This window comes from Geotrypetes seraphini, chromosome 5 (assembly GCF_902459505.1).
Source record: "Geotrypetes seraphini chromosome 5, aGeoSer1.1, whole genome shotgun sequence".
Classification (NCBI taxonomy): Eukaryota; Metazoa; Chordata; class Amphibia; order Gymnophiona; family Dermophiidae; genus Geotrypetes; species Geotrypetes seraphini.
In genome coordinates this window covers 56582622-56601937 of record NC_047088.1, presented here as the reverse complement: position 1 = coordinate 56601937, position 19316 = coordinate 56582622, and the positions used below count along the sequence as shown (strand labels likewise).

Here is a 19316-nt window from a genome sequence, read left to right as displayed (position 1 = left end):
ATTAAGGAAAGATCTTGAGCACAACATCTGGAAGTAATTAGAGTCAGTCTCAAGAATAGGGAGAAGGGGGGCATTGGAAGCCCATGCTTCAGGAAGAGGAGAGGGGGATTTAACCCCCCCTTTTTCTCCTGAGTAAGATTTCTGTGTAAGGCTGTGCAATTTGAATCTGTCAGCTTAGGAGTTTTTTTTCCTTTAAGGCTCAGAACTTGTCAGCATGGAAGGACTGAGAATTTACCATGTTAATAATTGTGAATTCTTTTGAATGTTAATGTTAATTCAGAAACATGGAGGAATGTTTCTTTGTCTAAACTTTAAGACCACCCAGAGAAATGTTATTGGTCGTCAAACTTGATGATGTCACTAAACCAAAAGTTATATAATAGACTGTAATGAGATAGAAAGACGAGACCATTGTGAGAAGGCCAGTCTTTGGCCACGATGATGATCTCCCATGAGCGCAACGTAAGCAATTATGCTATTCTTTTGATCTAATAATGGGAAAATAGAACCAATAATTCAATAAATCCTGGTTATAATTTTAAAACCTTGCGCTGGTGTCATTTTGCATGTAGAATTATTTTCAAACCTGAAGCTTTCACAAATGGCGTCAATGCCCCATGCTCAGTTTGGTAAAGCCTTATATATAATAATGGGGAATTGTGTGTCTGGATTTTCAAAAGGCATTTGACAAAGTGCTTACTGAAAGATGTAGAGGAATTAGATAAGTGACACATTCACGACTCAATGACTCATTGAGTCGTGAATGTGTCATTTAGATGTTTTGAACAATAAAGATCTTCATATCATCAGAAGGATTGGAGGACACTTTTTTACAGTGCACATCTCTCTTATTTGGACAATTCCACTCTTGTGATCACATATTCAGTTTTGTGGTGTTGTTTCCCCCCCCCCCCTTTTTTTCTCTTGAGGAATTAGATAAGGCATAGAAATGGCTATGAAAATGATAAAGGGAATGGAATGACTTCCCTGTGTGGAAAGGTTAAAAAGGCTAGGACTCTTCAGCTTGGAGAGGAAACAGCTCAGAGGAGATATGATGGAGGTCTAAAGAATACTAAGTGAAGTAGAATGGTAGATATGAATTGCTTGTTTACTCTTTCCAAAAATACAAGCACTAGGGGGCACACAATGAAGCTAGTAAGTAGTAAATTTAAAACAAACTGGAAAAATTATTTCTTCACTCAACATGTAATTAAACTGTGGAATTCATTGCAAGAGAATGTGGTGAAAGCAGTTAGAGGTCCTTTTATCAAGCTGCGGTAGGGGTTTAATGTGTGTAATATCGCACGTTAAGCCACTTGCCGCACTAGCCACTAATGCCTGCAATGAGCAGGCGTTAGTTTTTTAGCCGGCCTTGGGGGTTAGCGCATGATGAAATTTCTGATGTGCTAACCCCGCTAGCATGGCTTGTTAAAAGGACCCTTTAGTTTAGCAGAGTTTATAAAAGGGTTGGATAATTTCATAAAAATAAAAGTCCATACGCCATTATTAAGATTGATATAGGAAAATCCATTGCTTATTTTTCAGATAAGAAGCATGAGATCTGTTTTAATCTTTTGGGATCTTGCCAGATACTTGTGACTTGGAAACAGTATACTAGGCTTGATGGACCTTAGGTCTGTCCCAGTATTGCAGCTCTAATGCTGTTATGAGCATGTCCCAAATAGAGGTCTTTATTCTAGTGACCCTGGGCAGCGCAGTGGGGATCCTTTATTCAGTGCCCTGGAGGTCCCTGTTACTGCCTTTAAGCAGAGATTATGCCTGGAAGTGCCCCAGAGCAGAAAACTACAACTTCCAGAATTCCCTAGGTTTATTCCTCTCCCTTTAAGAGGCAGTATTTAGAACCCATGGTAAAAGGTCACTGGTTCCTTTAAGATTCAGCCTGACTTAGCAGAGGGGGTGGGGCAGGGCAATGCAAGGCCCTTTATCTCTGATAGCTTGTCAAGTAGGGGGGAGAGCCCAGAGAAAGGAGAAGCTGAGGAAGCAGCAGGGAGCCCTTGAAGGCTCTTCCATACCAGCTGGCTGATTGGGGGAAATGGAGGACATCAGCCCAGAGCCAGAAAGTCCTGCAGAGGAAACTTGCCCAGAGGCCACCAGGCAGTGGGAAAGTAGCTCACCCTTGGAACCAGAGGGGGAGGATGGCATGGAGCTGTAGTCACAGCATGGCAGGTGAGAAGTTTTCTACTTTAAAAGTTATTACAGTTTGTTTTTGTGTGTGTGCTGTGCTAGCATCTGGAAACAGGAAGAAAAGAAAGCCTGTTTTGCCTTTTTGTTTTGTTTGTATTTTTGCTTGGAATTATGTGGGCCAGAGAAGTGGCTAAAAACCAGGACTTTAAAACTGAAATACCTGTAGGGCTAGAGCTTGGGTGAGTTCCAGGGAAAAGAAAAAAGTTTTGTTTGGGATTTTTTTTTCTATGTGGTTAGAACTGCTTATCCCAGGATTGTTCTGGAAAAGACTAAAGTACTGAACCATTGCAGAGTGGGAATAAATTTATCTCTTTTGTTTCTGCTTTATTTTTGTTCTCTTTGAGAATAGTGCAAGCCAGTAAGCCCAGGGCGGGGCTGCTGCCATGGAACTGTGTGGAAATAAACCCCCACAGATTGTTTGTTTGTTTTTTTTTTTTAATTATTTTGGAGAAAAGATTGTAATATTGCCAGAGGATGGAAAAATGTGTTCTAATCTGAACTGTTGAAAACTTTACTGCACAAGAGTTATATTTGTGAATTACTGGATATTTGGCCATCTGACATGAACTGAGTTTAATGAAAGTACCTGAATAAAATGAGAAGTGTTTTTTTGAAAACTTTGTGTGGTGAACTTTATTGTTGCATATAGCTAAGAGAGCTGGGCCAGAGCACACCAGTGGGCGTGGGAGCCACTGGCAGATTACAGGTCACAAACATCTATTCCTTGTGGCAGGGTTCTCGGGTGGGTCATTCCAGCTCAGGCCAAGTGTCACTGCCACAATATAAAGTGGAGCATCACATGTCTAGAGTCATACTTGATTGGAGTAGAGAGTTGCGCGGGGACAGAAATCCCACCCGTCCCCACCCGTCCCCGCCAAAGTCCCACCTGTCCCCGTGAGGACTCCCACCCATCCCCGCAAGGAATCCCTCCGTCCCCACCCGTCCCCGCGAGGAATCCCCTCCATCCCCGCCCATCCCCACGAGGAATCTCCTACGTCCCCATGAGGAATCCCCTACATCCCCGCCCGTCCCTATAAACTACAGAAATAGTTATTTCATTTAGTTATGCTACTGAATTAAAGGCTCTGGTAGAAACCCATTTAAAAATAAGCAAAAAGACTTTATTAATTTGGAAATATTAATTGGGAAGAATACATACTTTGTAAACGGGTTTCTACCAGAGCCTCTCATGTTTATAAATTTTTATCAACACAACTAATATACTACTTTATCCTGAAGCAAAAAAAAAAAAAAAATAATTTTTTTCCTATCTTTGTTGCCTGGTTTCTGCTTTCTTCATGTTCTCATTCAATTCCTTACATCCACTGTCTCTCTTCTCTCTGTGTCTTCCATTTGCTCTATTACTGTGCCTCTCCCTTTCTCCCCCCTCCCAAATTGGTCTGGCACCCATCTTTTTCCCTCCACTCCCCCCATAGTCTGGCACCTCTGTTTCCTTCCCTGCCAGCGTCTTCTCCCCATTCCCTCTTCCCCATTTCATTTCAGTGTCCTTCTCCCCCCCCCATCTTCCCCATGTCCTGTCAGGCAGCATCCTTCTCCCCCCTCTGCCTTCCCCATGTCCTTTCAGCGTCCTTCTCCCCCTCTGTCTTCCCCATGTCCTTTCAGCGTCCTTCTCCCCCCTCTGTCTTCCCCATGTCCTTTCAGTGGCCTTCTCCACCCCTTTGTCTTCCCCAGTGCTTTCAGGGTCCTTTTCCCCCCTCTGTCTTCCCCATGTGCTTTCAGCATCCTTCCCCCCCCCCTCCTCCCGTTTTCCCCATGTCCTTTCAGCGTCCTTCTCCACCCCTTTGTCTTCCCCAGTGCTTTCAGCGGCCTTCTCCCCCCTTAAGCGTCTTTTCTTCTCCACTCCACCTTTCCTCCCTCCCTGCCCCTTACCTTTGTGGCGCTTCCCCACCCGACCGACAACAGAACAGGCCCGGTCGGACAAATCTCCCTGTCCTGTAGCCGCGAATCTAAATTACCTTCTTACAGCAGCTGGAGTAGTGAAGCTGCTGTAAGAGGTAATTTAGATTTGCGGCTACAGGGCAGGGAGGTTTGTCGGTCGGGCCTGTTGACCTGACCGGCTGTGCACATTCTCCGGGGTGGACCGCCCCCTCCCCCCTTTTTCGTACGCCATTGCCTTCTTCCTACCTGCCCTGCCGCACACAGCCGACTGGAAGTCTTCCTGATGTCAGCGCTGACGTCGGAGGAAGGGAGGGCTTTGCTTAAGACCTCCCTCCGACGTCAGCGCTGACATCGGGAAGACTTCCGTTCGGCTGTGTGCTGCGACAGGGCAGGTAAGGAGGAGGAGACTACCCTCGCGGCTCGAGTGCACTGCGATCCAACCCCGCAGGAACCCCGCGACCCTCAGAGGCGTCCCCACGGGATCCCCGCGACCCTAGGGGTGTCCCCACAGGGATCCCCGTGCTCCAAAGGGGGAACCCGCGGGATTCCCATCATCCCCGTTCCCGTGCAGCTCTCTAGATTGGAGTGCGCAAAGATACATTTTGATTAAAGCTTATTTAATTCAACTTTTTTGTTCAACTACTATGAATTTTTAGATTTAATTATTTGTTCTTGCTGCCATTTACTTTGTGTGATTATTCTCCTACTATAAAAAAATTAACCTCTACATTACATTCCCTTAGACTATTAATTCTGAAATGAAAAGGCCATTAAATGCTGGAGCAGCACTTCTAAGAGTATTTATTGTTGTTACGGATTACATTTTGCAATAAATCTCTAGATGGCTTTAAACATGTATTGCTGGATCAAAATTGGGGCATCCCTTACCCAGAAGATATTAACAATTTACAGAACATGAATAATTTTAAAAACCCTTTCTGTGTGTATAAATGTGCCCTTATAAAATACTGACTGTTGGAAAGCTACATTCATACTTTGCAAGTCGGCATGTATAGGGGCAGAGTTTAGATGGAGCATGAGCAGACTTTGATTGGAACGGGGGTGGAGTTCACACATTCCAACCAATACTGTTTGAGAACAGGTATATTAATCTGTGCTTTTTAAGATACAGTAGGTTTGGTTTCTGCTACATAGGTGCCAAGACTACCTATTATAAAAACATTTCTCAAAATGTACGATATAGTTAGAAACATCATTCAATTTACTCAGTGATTTTCATATATTTATTTTCTTCATCATGATGAATTTAGAACTTTCAAGAAATAAAATAGAGGAAGCAAGAAATAGTAACTGTATTGCAAATACTTATCTGATATTACCTCTGTCCACTCATTATTTTGAGCATCATATGACTCAACATTGGTCAGGTAAGAGTGTCCATCATATCCTCCTACAGCATACAATTTGTCTCCAAGAGGACATACACCAACTGCATCTCGTGGCACACTTAAGGGAGCCACAGTAGTCCAGCTGTCTGTTTTGGGGTCATACCTGAAAACAGTTATGAAAATATCTTTGAAAAGCTTAGCTTTTTATTGAAAAATTTCTCTCTCTCTTATCTATCAAACTATATCTATGTGTAGGGGCCTTTTTATTAAACCATGGTATAATAAGCAGTTAACATGGCTTAACACAGGACTTCATGGTGTAGTACCTATAAATTTAATACAACAATTGAGGGAATTCCCTACATTTGCCATTACTAGTACAACATTAGGGTCCTTCTAATAAGCTGTGCTAAGAAATGGGTTTAATTCTCCCTTATATGAGCCTTTCCCACATGCTAAGCCTATTTCTAGTGTAGTTATCAAAAAGGACTTTTTAGAGTTTTCCATTAATGAACATGTGCTAATGTTAGCATTAGTATGTGGTCATTTGAAAAAATTACCGCAGGAGCGCCCGCTGCTACCCATTTAAATAGTCATGTGCATTCTCCACACTTTACATACTCTCGCAAAAAAACCAACTACCCCCCCCATAAAAAAAACAAAACCCTGATTTTGGGTGTGTATGCAGGGTGGCCTCTGATGTAGCTGACTCAACTGTTCATGGCAGAAGTATTCCCTCCCTCCCCCCATCAGTTGAGCCAGCAAGACTCTCCAAAGCACAGCTTTGGGGAGTCCTGCAGGCTCAGCTGATAGGGAACTCCCATGCCATGATCAGCTCAGCTGGCTGCATCTACTGTTAGGATGAAGAAAGGTCTCTAACTGGTGCTGGGCGCTGGTTAGAGAATCTGGGGGGTAGGCATCTTTTGTTAGGTCAGACACAATTCTGCATAGGATGCCAGTATGCAATTCTCAGCCACTTCTTAGGTGGCAGCTGAGACCAGCATCCTATACAGAATCGAGCCCAAAGTGCATCTGAATTCAAAGAAAGTTTGGGACAAGTATGTTGGATCTCTAAGGAAGAGGAGGGGGGGGATAGTAGATGGCATTTTTAAGCAGACTAGATAGATCATATAGGCCCTCTTTTACTAAGGTGCGCTAACAGATTAGTGTGTGCTAATTGATTTAGCGTGCACTAAGGACCTGATTCTGCAAAGTGCTCCCGATTGTAGACAGCTGTAGGCGTCCTACAGCTGTCTAATTAGCCAATCGGGAGGCATTTTTTCTAAAAAAAAAAAAATGCTCCCCAAGTAGGCCACCTATATTGAAGGCGTCTCCAGGGAGCCTAGAGAGGTCCGCAAGCCACCTATGCTCGCCTAAGGCTAGGCGGTAACCTTAAGCGAACCTAGGCGGCCCTACGCATCTCCCTAGCAGAACGGGAGACGCTTACAATGTAGGCTAGCAAAATGCTGGCCTATATGGTAAGTAGATGCGGCCACTGTACCTAATCACAGCAAGGATCTCCCTGCCATGATTAGTATAGTGGCTGCGGCTAAGGCCGCAAAAGTCTCCCCTCCCCCCAGCGATCGTGGCAGGAGGGTGCCCTACCCCTCCTGCTGACTCCCCAATGGCCCTCCCGACGATTGCGGCAGGAGAGTACCCAACCCCTCCTGCCGACCCCCCATGACCCTTCCGACAATCGCGGCAGGTGGGTACCCAACCCCTCCTGCTGACCCCCCTAAGGAGGGACCTTAGGTGCTTGGGCCAATCAGGCTCTAGGATCCTGTGGGTTGGGCAGGGTAGGAGCGGGCCCGCATCATTTGGACAGAGGTGGACCTGCTGGCCGGACGTGCGAGGAGCTGTCCGGTCCAACTTACTGGTAAGATCAAGGTGGGGTTCCAGGGTGGTGGTGTTCGCTGGGGGGGTCCATCAGGAGGGGTTGGGCACCCTCCTGCCGGCGATCTTATGGGGGGACGTTGGGGGGGTCGGCAGGAGGGGTTGGGTACCCTCCTGCTGCGATCATCGGAAGGGCCATTGGGGGGGTCGGCAGGAGGGGTTGGGTACCCTCCTGCCGGAGATCTTAGGGGGAGCGTTGGAGGGTTTGGCAGGAGGAGTTGGGCACCCTCCTGCCGGCGATCTTGGGGGGGGGGTCCGGGGAGGGATGTTGGGCACTTCAAACCCAATTTTGTAACCGGCATCTGCAACATGGACGTCGGTTATAGAATCGGGTTAACTTTGGGCGGGTGGGATCGACATCCTATACAGAATGCGGGCCTAAATGTTAACGTGTGCATGTTAGTCTATGGATGTATCAGCGTTTAGCCCATGCTAATTCGATTAGCGTGCTCTAATCAGTTGGCGCACCTTAGTAAAACAGGGGGATAATCTTTATCTGTCTTCATTTTTCTGTTTCTGTATTTTTTTTCTGTTAATGCACAGTTTACCATATGGTAACTACAAAATACTGCAGACCCAATTAATAGAGCTGTACACGAACAATTAGTAAAAGGTCCCCACAGTTTATTAAAAACTTTAGCATAGTGTTCATGTGTCAAAGGCACAGTATTTTCATTCACGTATTTGTATGCTTGAATCTCTCAAAGTATTACAAACTGGAAGTCTTCATGCCACTAGAGGACTCTCTAGGTATAGAAATGCAGATTTGGGATACATCAATATGCTTTGGATTTTGGAGAAAATCTGTTTGTCACAGGTTATGAAAGATGCCATAATATTGTGCCACCATTTTTTTTGCAGTTACAAAGGTGTTCATTTTCAAAAAAAGAAAATCATTTCAAAAGCAACATATAGTGCCATATGGATGTTTTCCATGGGAAAATATTCAAGTTGCGATTTTTGAAACTCAAATTTGAAATGGATTTTTCTGCAATTTGTCTAGATCACAGGGGAGGGGGGGTTGGGCGACCCTCATAGTTTGGACATTTTCCCGGGATGATGGAACAAGATAAAAGTGTTAGGGCAAGAAGACATTTTTATCTGGACCTATTTCAAGCATGACTTAAGTCATAAAAAGATATTTTAACTGGCCAGCTGTCACTGGAGGGGATTCAGGCATGACCTCCTCCTAACTCCCAAAGAAGTGATAGTGACAATACATACCAGGCTTTGTGACAGTATCATATATTATGGATATCCTTATTACAGCAGTAAGTTGGTCGTAGGAGTAGGCCAGTGGTTAATGCAGTGAACTGTAGAGAAAGGGACCCAGTTCTATAACCAATACACTTGTGGTGGAAATAGTAAGCCATCCAACACCAACAAAACACCAACTGTACCTACTGTATAGATAGGAGATACCTGCAAATCTGAGGGCTTTTGTAGTGGTATTCAGTTAGGTACAGTAGATATTTAGGTGTTCCTGGAGGGCTTACAATACAAAATAGTGTGTTAAGGTGTTATTTGTACCTGGATCCTTGTATGTAACATCTACTGTTGTGACCACGAGGCTACCCCTCTGCTCTTCTGGGATTTCTATGTGGACAGTTTACTAGAAATTTTTTCTCTAAAAATTGAGTTTGTGCTCAGTATGTATTTCTTTTTGTACCATTTCTTTTTTTTATAAAAATCTGGAAATTAGTGATTTTCAAAACATCTTCATTTGGACTTGGACCTCCTACTGAAAATCCTCAAACATTCTGGGCTCCTTTTATAAAGGTGTGCTGTGCTAAATGCTAACGCGTGCATGTTAGTCTATGGATGTGTTAGTGTGTAGATTTAGCGTGCACTAAACACTCGCTAAAACGTTTAGCGCACCTTAGTAAAACAGGGGGGCATGTCGTCTTCTTTTGCTAATTCTACAACTGGCAGGAAAATAATTCAAATTTTGGGGATTTTTATATCATTAATAGTGCATACTTTTGCATAGTATCGCACACCATTGTTCAGTAATGAACACTATTTATCAAGAAATACACTGCTGAAATATAGTGCTCTGTTGTACAATAGGTAGCGATATTTAACAATATTAACCCTAAAACAAAAACAATCCCATTAACAATACTGGGACTTCAAGATGGACATTTTGACCTGCATATCTCTAATGCTATATACAGTATCTGTCTATCTAATCAATAATACATATCATTGACTGATGTTAGCACACCTCAACATATCAATGTCTTGAAGCATACCAGCTAATAAAAATTTCAGAAGTTTTGATGCTCTTGTGAAATGTCTTTCTGAAAATGTCAGTTGTCCTTACCTTTCAACACAGTCTGAAAGCCTTGAACAATGATTTGAAGCCGGGGCATCATGGCCTCCCACTGCATACAGAAATCCATTGTAAGTAGCAACACCTACTCCACCTCTTCTTTTTGACATCGATGCACACATACTCCATTTATTAGTATGAGGATCAAAACATTCCATAGATTTTAGGCAGGAGCTGCCATCTCTCCCACCAACAGCATAAAGTCTGCAATAAAATACTATTAGTATAGTTAAGCATTATTCTTTGCCTAAACTCTAGATTTTTTTTATTTTATTTTTTTTTAAATGAAAATATAATCTAGCATTTGTGGTTTTAACTTGCTCATAGTAGTATGGAACTTCTAACAGAAAAAAATTAAATGGTTTTCAGTTATTTGATTCAGCTAATTTTATTCATCTGAATCCAGAAAGCAGAGGTTAATGTAAGAAAAAGAAGGCAAATACAGATCCAAATCAAAGAATTAATGTTCCTAAATTAGCCTCTTTGACGCTTACTAGGGCTGAATGACTAAATTTATACTCAAATCCCTGAATTCAATTTTAAAAAATCCTCTAAAAATTATAGACCCCTTTTTATGAAGCCACATTCGGCTTTTTAATTGCTGACTGAGGCAGTATTTTCTTCAACGCTCTTCCTATGAGTGTCGGAGCCAATACCACCATAGTTGGCGATTAAAAAAGCCTAATGTGGCTTTGTAAAAGATGGGATATGTGCATAAATTTAAGTGTATGCTCAGTTTGCACATTAAGAGATCCCATGTGCTTATCCCAGGCTTTCTTGAATTCAGACACAGTCTCTGTCTCCACCACCTCTTCCGGGAGAGTGTCCCAAGCATCTACTACCTTTTCTGTAAAAAAAGTATTTCCTTAGATTACTCCTGAGCCTATCACCTTTTAGCTTCATCCTATGCTCTCTCATTCCAGAGCTTCCTTTCAAATGCAAGAGACTTAACTCATGTGCATTTATATCACGTAGGTATTTAAACATCTCTATCATATCTCCCCTCTTCCACCTTTCCTCCAAAGTGTACATATTGAGATCTTTGTCTATTCCCACTTGCCTTATGATGAAGAACACACACCATTTTAGTAGCCTTCCTCCAGACAAATATCCTTTTTATATTGCACCCAATATTCTAAATGAGATCTCACCAAAATTTTATACAGGGGCATCAATACCTCATTTTTCTTACTGGCCATACCTCTCCCTATGCACCCTTGCATCGATCTAGCTTTTGATGTCACCTTTTCAACCTGTTTGGCCACCTTAAGATCATCACATACAATCACACCCAAGTCCTGCACATAAGTTCTTCATCCCTCAACTGTACTGTTCCTTCGGGTTTTTGCAGCCCAAATGCATGACCTTGCATTTCTTGGCATTAAATTTTAGCTGCCAAATTTCAGGCCATTCTTCAAGCTTTGCTATGTCTTTCTTCATATTATTCACATCATCTGGGGGTGTCAACTCTATTGCAGATTTTGGTATCATCGGCAAAGAGGCAAATCTTACTTGACAGCCTTTCAGCAATATCGCTTATAAAAATGTTTTAAAAAATAGGCCCAAGAACAGAACCTTGAGGCTCACCACTGGTAACATCCCTTTCCTCAAAGCGATCTCCATTGACAACTACCCTCTGTCACCTTCCACTCAACCAGTTCCTGATCTAGTCCATCACTTTGTGCTACTGCATATTCCCTTAGGATCCATTCAGCGCCAGTTAATGGGACAAAAAGCTCTCTTATCCAGTTAACTGGCTTTGAATATTGACATCTGAGGCCCGCTTTTACAAAGGTGCGCTAAGCATTTTAGCGTGGATTTAGCGTACGCTAAATCAACACGTGCACTAACCGCTAATGCGTCCATAGGATAACATGCACGTGTTTAAGCGCACTTTTGTAAAAGAGGGGGGTAAGTTTATACCTGAGCCAATAGAAGTTTAACTCTGTAATTCCATTTAAAAAAAAAAAATAGTGAAAATTGTGTACATCAATTAGACATGTACCTCATTTTGTGTACAGAAATTAACTGAATACCAAGCTAATTAGTATCAATAGTTGGCATTTCTACAAGCAATTATTAGCACTAATTAGAATTAATTACATAAAATGTGTAAATGTAGATCCTACTCTGACTCCGCCCATCTGTACACAGTGTTCAGACACTCACAGCTGTCACTAGGAAGACAAAGAAGCCCATGAGGACACCATTAAAATCCAGATTGGAGGAATGGGAGGCAGCAAACTAATCATTTGCATGGGGAATTAGAACAAGTAGTAGCGGCTCTGATTTTGATTTATGCACTTACTTGCTGTTTAGTGCAGAAACACCCACTGTGCTCCTTGGTGTCGACATACTGGCAACATAATTCCATTGTCTTGCCTGGGGATCCCATCTTTCTACTGTATTAAGATAACTCCATCCATCATGGCCACCAATAGCATACATAGGTCCCTCAAGCACTGCTACTCCTATATATTAGAAAAGAAAATTGTCATCACATCAGTGGCACTCAATTGATTTTTAACATCTTTTCAAAATAGCTGAAATCTTATACTAGCTCACAGTAGGAGTGCTTTTATCTATTAAATTTAGGGGCCCTTTTAGCAAGCACCAACACATACTAATGTGCTAACAGGCTGTGCTCAGGAACCACACAGTAACTGTGGGCTTGGCATGTGCTACTCGTGCAAAATAATTTTTTATTTTTTTTTAGGATGGGGGCGTGTTTGGGAGTGGAGAGTAGGTGTGCCCTGCGCTAATCGGTTAGCACATGGCCATTGATGCGCACTGATCAATTAGCACAGGAGCCCTTATTACCTACAAAAAGGTGACTAAAGGCTTTTATGCTAATGGTCATATGCTAATTTCAATAGCATATGGCTATTAATTGGAAAAAGGAAACGGAAGCCAGTTTAGGGGTAACCCATATGCTAAAAATAATGCAGGCTACTTTTTAGCACAGCTTGGTAAAATTCCCCCCTTAGTTCCATATTTTAGAAACATTTCCATTTGTAAATAGGTGTAGCCTGCATAGGCATGTAAATGGCAGTTTTAGAAAACTACTATTTATGCTTGGCGATCCATACCATGCAGATTCTTCAAGGGGGTAATAGGGGGTAGTTTTGGTACGACTGGGGCAGGACTAAAATCTACATATGCAAGTCCAATTTTACAAAGGAAAGCACATGCATAAGGAAAATTTCTCCTTTATGTTCTACACCAGCGTAGAGGCCTACACAAATTTTAAAAAGTAATCATTTTGTCCAGACTTTTACAAAAGGGATTAAGGCAGCCATTGTCCTCACTCCTTTTTGTTTATTTCCATGCCCAAAATGAAACCAAATTAAATTTATGGCCTCGCCACTTAATTGGTAGCACTTTATACTCCTAGGTTTGAAAAACGGGCCTGTTCCATGAGGAAACAGCACCATGCACACATGGAAGCTGCTTAGATTGTGCCATTCGTTTTGCCCACATGTATGTTTTTAAATTCAATGTTGCCTGTATTTTAGAAAAGTCTTTGCATCTCTAAAACACTGTTGGAATTGAGTACACCCTGGCCTGGATGTCTCAGTTCCAATTGGATTGGATTTGTTAACTTGATATATTGCTTAATACTGAAGTTTTAAAGCAATGTACAATACAAATGAATAAAGTAAAACGGTGTAGAATAAAAGTAAAACTATCATAATATAAAATACATAATCAAATTAGGCTCCACAGTAAATTTTAGAGACTGAAATCATACTCCAAATATTACTGTCATGCTATAAAAAAAAAAAAACCAAAAACCAAGAATGAGGGGTTGCTGAAAAGTAGTTTTTCAGCCCAACCAAAAAGAGAATGATGTGGAGCCATGAAACTTTTTAAGTTATTCCACACTTCTCTTGACACTTTTTGTTTTAATGATTACAAAATTAAAAGGGTCAAGAAAAGTGTGGAATAACTTGTAAGTTTCATTGCTCCGAATCATTTTCTTCTTGGTTAACTAAACTAAAACTTAATTTTATAGACCGGGTTATCAACCAAAAGGAGCTCGACTCAGTAAACTTAACAAGGAAAAGTAGACTGGAGTGGTTTGGGCTGAGAATTTTACAGCGGCCCCTCGTAGCAAACAATTTTTAAAATAAATGCTGGGTTTCCAGTCCAACAGGTTGGTTTTAACCATGGAGCTGAAATGAGCATTTACTACTCATGTACTCTTCTGCCTGCTTTGAAGGAGGTGAAATGAAAGCTGCCAGCATACTTTTCCCTCTCCTGAGAAAATCCCGCTTGCATTTTGATATGGGTGAAGATACACCGTGAATAACTTGGGTTCTGCAGTTACCAGCAGATTTTTCTGCATGAAAACTTTGAAAATGTTTCCCATATTCACTAAACGATATACAGTATCCCCTGGATTCTATAACTGGCATCCAGATTTGGGTGCACTTCCAATATGCATGCAGAACTTAATTGACTAACAATCTGTTATCCATCAATAACTGGACGCCGGCAACTAATTACTAATGCTAATTGGCACAAATTAGGATTTGTGTGCATAGCTGGCTGCTAGATATTCTACATATAATGCTGGACACCTAAATCCTATAGAGCACAACCCACAAGAGGGTGTGGCCATGAAAGGAGCATGAATGGATCAGGGGCATTCCAAACAGTTGTCCATAACATAACAGAATAATGAATCTTCTTACCCAGCTTGGGCACTGGGATTTACATCAGGTTTTAGTAGGCATAAGTCTAGTGTCCGGAGCTGGGTGCAAGAATCAGCATTAAGTACTATTATATAAATCTAATCTAATCTTCTATTTGTGCGTCGCTCATACCTATACAGCAGGGTTGTCAAAGTCCCTCCTCGAGGGCCGCAATCCAGTCGGGTTTTCAGGATTTCCCCAATGAATATGCATGAGATCTATAAGCATACAATAGATCTCATGCATATTCATTGGGGAAATCCTTAAAATCTGACTAGATTGCAGCCCTCGAGGAGGGACTTTGACACCCCTGCTATACAGGCTCAAGGCAACTGTAAAGAGAGGTAAAAGGAGAGAGATAGAGGAGGTGGATAGGTAAGAGGGAGAGGAAGAGGAGGTGTGTGCTCTTCTTAGAATATGAGTGCTTGGCACCAATCTTTTCTGCGTTCAAAGACCAAAAGAAAAACAGACTGTGTAAAACATTGATCTTGATAAGGCATTTATATTATGAAAAACTGACATGTGGTGTGATGGGTCCATATCAAGTTTCAAGTTTCAAGTTTATTAGGATTTTATATACCGCCTATCAAGGTTATCTAAGCGGTTTTTACAATCAGGTACTCAAGCATTTTTCCCTCTCTGTCCCGGTGGGCTCACAATCTATCTAACGTACCTGGGGCTATTGAGGATTAAGTGACTTGCCCAGGGTCACAAGGAACAGTGCGGGGTTTGAACCCACAACCCCAGGGTGCTGAGGCTGTAGATCTAACCACTGCGCCACACAATCCTCACGTCAGTTTTAGTGGCCATTGTTCTTTTGGGACTTGTACTTTTATTTTGTCATAATAAACGCCTCATCAAGATCATTGCTTTCCAAAGTATTTTTTTCTTTTGGTCTTAGGACTTCCGCTCTTTGACTGTGGAACATCTGGCCTCTTGTTTTGTTTGCTTCTGTTTATAGACGTTCCCCTTATATTCAAATCATGTAGTAGATCAAAAGCAAAAACCCCAACACAATCATTTATTCACGACATAAAATAATATATACTTAAGTAGTTAAGGGCTCCTTTTACTAAACCATGGAAGAGCTTCTTGCAGTGGATCGGTGAGGTAAATTCTCCAAAGCTCATTCAATTCCTATGAGCATCGGAACATTTACCTCTCCAGCCCTGAAGCTCTGCTGCTGTTTAGCAAAACCCAGCATAAAAGCCCAACACCCTTACAAGGGCTGTGTCAGGGGTTTATTGTAAACACCAAGAGCTGATACCACCTAATGAAAATAGCTTCTCACTTGCAAACATCTCTTTAATTATCATAGTATGCTAACCTTTAGGAGCTATAGCTCTTACCTAAACCATGTCTGTGAGTTGACATTGGTGGCATTATAGACCATACCCTTGTTATTGGATTAAAACATTCTACTGTATTAGAAGTTTTCAGACCATCTCTTCCTCCCACAACATAAAGCTTGTTTTCAATTACTGCCACTCCAAACTGTAGGCGTCTTCCATTCATGGTACTAATTTGTATCCAGCTGTTTGTCCTCAGGTCATATTTTTCAATTGTAGTAGCTCCTGAAAAAAATTCTTAAGATTATCACATAGGACATAATTTTATAACAAGGAACCTATGTCAAAGCTGAGTGCAGGAATCTAAGCTCTATTCTATAAAGGTTGCTTAGCACTAAGGGAGGAATTCATGAATAATAATAATAATTTTATTTTTATATACCGCAATACCACAAACAGTTCAGAGCGGTTTACAGAGGAAGAGACTGTATGCAGACAGCGATATTACAAAAAATAAAACCCTTTCAAAATTACATTAACATGGTAAGATTAATCAGTTTTTCCTGGAATTGTTTTAGAAGTACATCATGGTAGAAATGGAGTCAGGGAAATTTGTCAAAGAGATAAGTTTTGATTGATTTCCTAAAAGTTTCGTAAGAAAGAGTGTTTGAGATGACTTTGTGTTCAATATTGTCTTTCGTTGTGCGATATGTCATCAATAAAAATTGTTTGTACATAAAAAAATCAGGTGCTAAGAAGGGATGGCAAAAATGAGATTTTAGAGCCTCGAACACCTACAAGAATGTTGCTGTCTTTTCATGGCTTGTCCTGCAAAAGACCCTGGTGGATTGCCTCTGCTGTTATCCCTTGGAGAAGAGCCTGATGAGACCTGAGGGCTTTCTCATCAGACCTCCAAAACTCCTACGGGACAATGCAATCTGCGCAAGAAATATTGCCATTCCCTTCCCCTTATCCAAGGCGACCCACATTACGTGCAAATACAGTTCCCGCCTGCACCTGCCACCCAGGTCACTCCAGCATTTTCAGTTTACACTTAGATGTCAACATTTAAAAATCAAACAAAATGTCACTACCCCGAGGAGATAAAAACCTGATTTTTCAATGTCCTATCACTGGCATCTTAAATCTATTTCTTCTGTTTGAGGACGCCAGGATTTCAAAACACAATTTTATTATCAGGTTCTCAAAATAAAGATATTTGAAAAGCAAATGAGGACTGAGCAAGAGCAGATGAACTACGCAGTTAGAGAAGGTGCTACTGGCTTTATTCACACTGATTTTTAATCCTTAGACCTGCAGGAACTCAATTTTCCCATCCCCTCCCCGCGGGTCCTGCTGCTGTCCCCATCTCATTTCTGCAAGCCCCGCCCTAACCGCACAAGCCCCAAACACTTATGATTTTAAAATGTTTAAGAATTGTGCAGATGAGGACGGAGCTTGCAGGGATGTGGCAGGGACAGAAAAAGAACTCACTGGGACGGGACGGGAAAACAAATTCCTGCGGGGGATAATTTGTCCCCGTGTCATTCTCTAGGGACTACCTTCCTGTGTCATGCCCAACTCCTCCTCACCATCATCTCCCTTCTCCCTCCCCACAACTCCTTACCCTTCCATTTTCCTATTTACTTCCTTATCCATCCATGTTTAACACCGATACCGTTTAAATGATACAATAACAGGCTGGATGTAAACAATAGGCTGCAGCTTTGTGTATTCAAAATGCTAAATTGTCAACCACTGAAAACCTTAACAACAACACCCCAAGTTACACAAAAATAACATTATGTAATATCCTCATCCCCAGCTACTAGCTTTGACAGCAAGAGCCCCTGGTGCAAACCAAGTCTAAGTGACCCACCCAGATAATCAAAACTTGCTCTAAGCTTAGTGTTATGACTCATCACCCATGAACCATAACTAGCAGCTACCAGACGTCCGGGGGCGGGGCTGGAGGTGGAATGGGGCATAAGAACATAAGACTAGCCTTACTAGGTCAGACCAATGGTCCATCAAGCCCAGTAGCCCATTACCACGGTGGCCTATCCAGGTCACTAGCACCAGGCCAAAACCCAAAATGTAGCAACATTCCATGCTACCAATACAGGGCAAGCAGTGGCTACCCTGTATTGGTAGCATGGAATGTTGCTACATTTTGGGTTTTGGCCTGGTGCTAGTGACCTGGATAGGCCACCGTGGTAATGGGCTACTGGGCTTGATGGACCATTGGTCTGACCTAGTAAGGCTAGTCTTATGTTCTTATGCCCCATTCCAACTGTCTCAACAGTTGTCTCAACTGTCTCAACAGTAGTTTATGGACTTTTCCTCCAGGAACTTGTCCAAACAGTTCTTAAAACCAGCTATGCTATCTGCTCTTACCACATCCTCTGGCAACCCGTTCCAGAGCTTAACTATTCTCTGAGTGAAAAAAAATTTCCTCCAATTGATTTTAAAAGTATTTCCCTGTAACTTTATAAAGTGTCCCCTAGTCTTTGTAATATTTGATGGAGTGAAAAATCGATCCACTTGTACTCGTTCTACTACACTCAGGATTTTGTAGACTTCAATAATATCTCCTCTCAGCCGTCTCTTTTCCAAGCTGAAGAGCCCTAACCATTTTAGTCTTTCCTCATACGAGAGGAGTTCCATCCCCTTTATAATCTTGGTCGCTCTTCTTTGAACCTTTTCTAGCGCCACTATATCTTTCTTGAGATAAGGAGACTAGAATTGAACGCAATACTCCAGATGCGGTCGCACCATGGAGGGATACAGGGGCATTATGACATTCTTAGTCCTGTTAACCATCCCTTGTTTAATAATTCTCAGCTACCTGTTTGCTTTTTTGGCTTCCGTCATGCATTGGGCGGAAGGTTTCATTGTATTTTCTACGATGACACCCAGATCGTTTTCTTGGGCTCTAACCCCAAGGTGGACCCTAGCATCTGTTAATTGTGATTCGGGTTATTCTTCCCAATGTGCATCACTTTGCATTTGTCCACATTAAATTTCATCTGCCATGTGTCCAGTGAATGGGTGCTAAGTGATTTACTACTACTACTACTACTATTCATTATTTATATAGTGCTAAAAGAGCTTATAATCTAATTATGATAGACACATAGGACAAAAAGGGTGAATTAATATATGCTGCTCATGTATGGAAATACAAGGGAAGAAGAGGAAGATAGGGTAGGGGACAACAGAGGAAATGACAGTTATGGTGCTTTACAAGTTAGTAGGGTTAGGACTTAAATGTGGCATGTGTTAATTTATATAAATTATATTCCCATGGGCATCTTTGCATTTAGCATGTGTTAAATCACTTAGCACCTATTGATGAATTCTCCCCCAAATGACATTTTTATTAAATTGGCGTGTTGCATGGATCTTAACGATACCTAACATCGGCTGCCATTTACTAAATCCAGCCATTAATGCCTCCACATCCATCCCCTGCCTTTAACCTGCCCATTCCAGAATATGCACTTACAAGGCTATTCTATAAAGTATGCACTAACATTTATGCACCAATCATGCATGTAACTCGCTAGAACAGTAGTACACATGTGTGTATAAGTAAAATTCTGCCTAAACGGTGTTTTAAAAATAGGTACAAATCTTACCCAGCTTA

The 19316-nt window shown here is 41.8% G+C and overlaps 1 protein-coding gene across 3 annotated transcripts in view; it reads right to left on the bottom strand.

The window, feature by feature from the left end:
- The window catches only part of KLHL4 (kelch like family member 4), a 257308-nt gene that overhangs the window by 9132 nt on the left and 228860 nt on the right, over positions 1-19316 (bottom strand). For 2 of the 3 annotated variants that reach the window (XM_033943970.1, XM_033943967.1), the window contains exons 7-10: positions 15728-15952; positions 11990-12152; positions 9673-9885; positions 5445-5616 (exon numbers count right to left, since the gene is read on the bottom strand). In XM_033943970.1, coding sequence (XP_033799861.1) covers positions 5445-5616; positions 9673-9885; positions 11990-12152; positions 15728-15952 — 773 coding nt within the window. The remainder of the gene's footprint in view (positions 1-5444; positions 5617-9672; positions 9886-11989; positions 12153-15727; positions 15953-19316) is intronic. The other variant, XM_033943968.1, reaches the window with a different exon arrangement.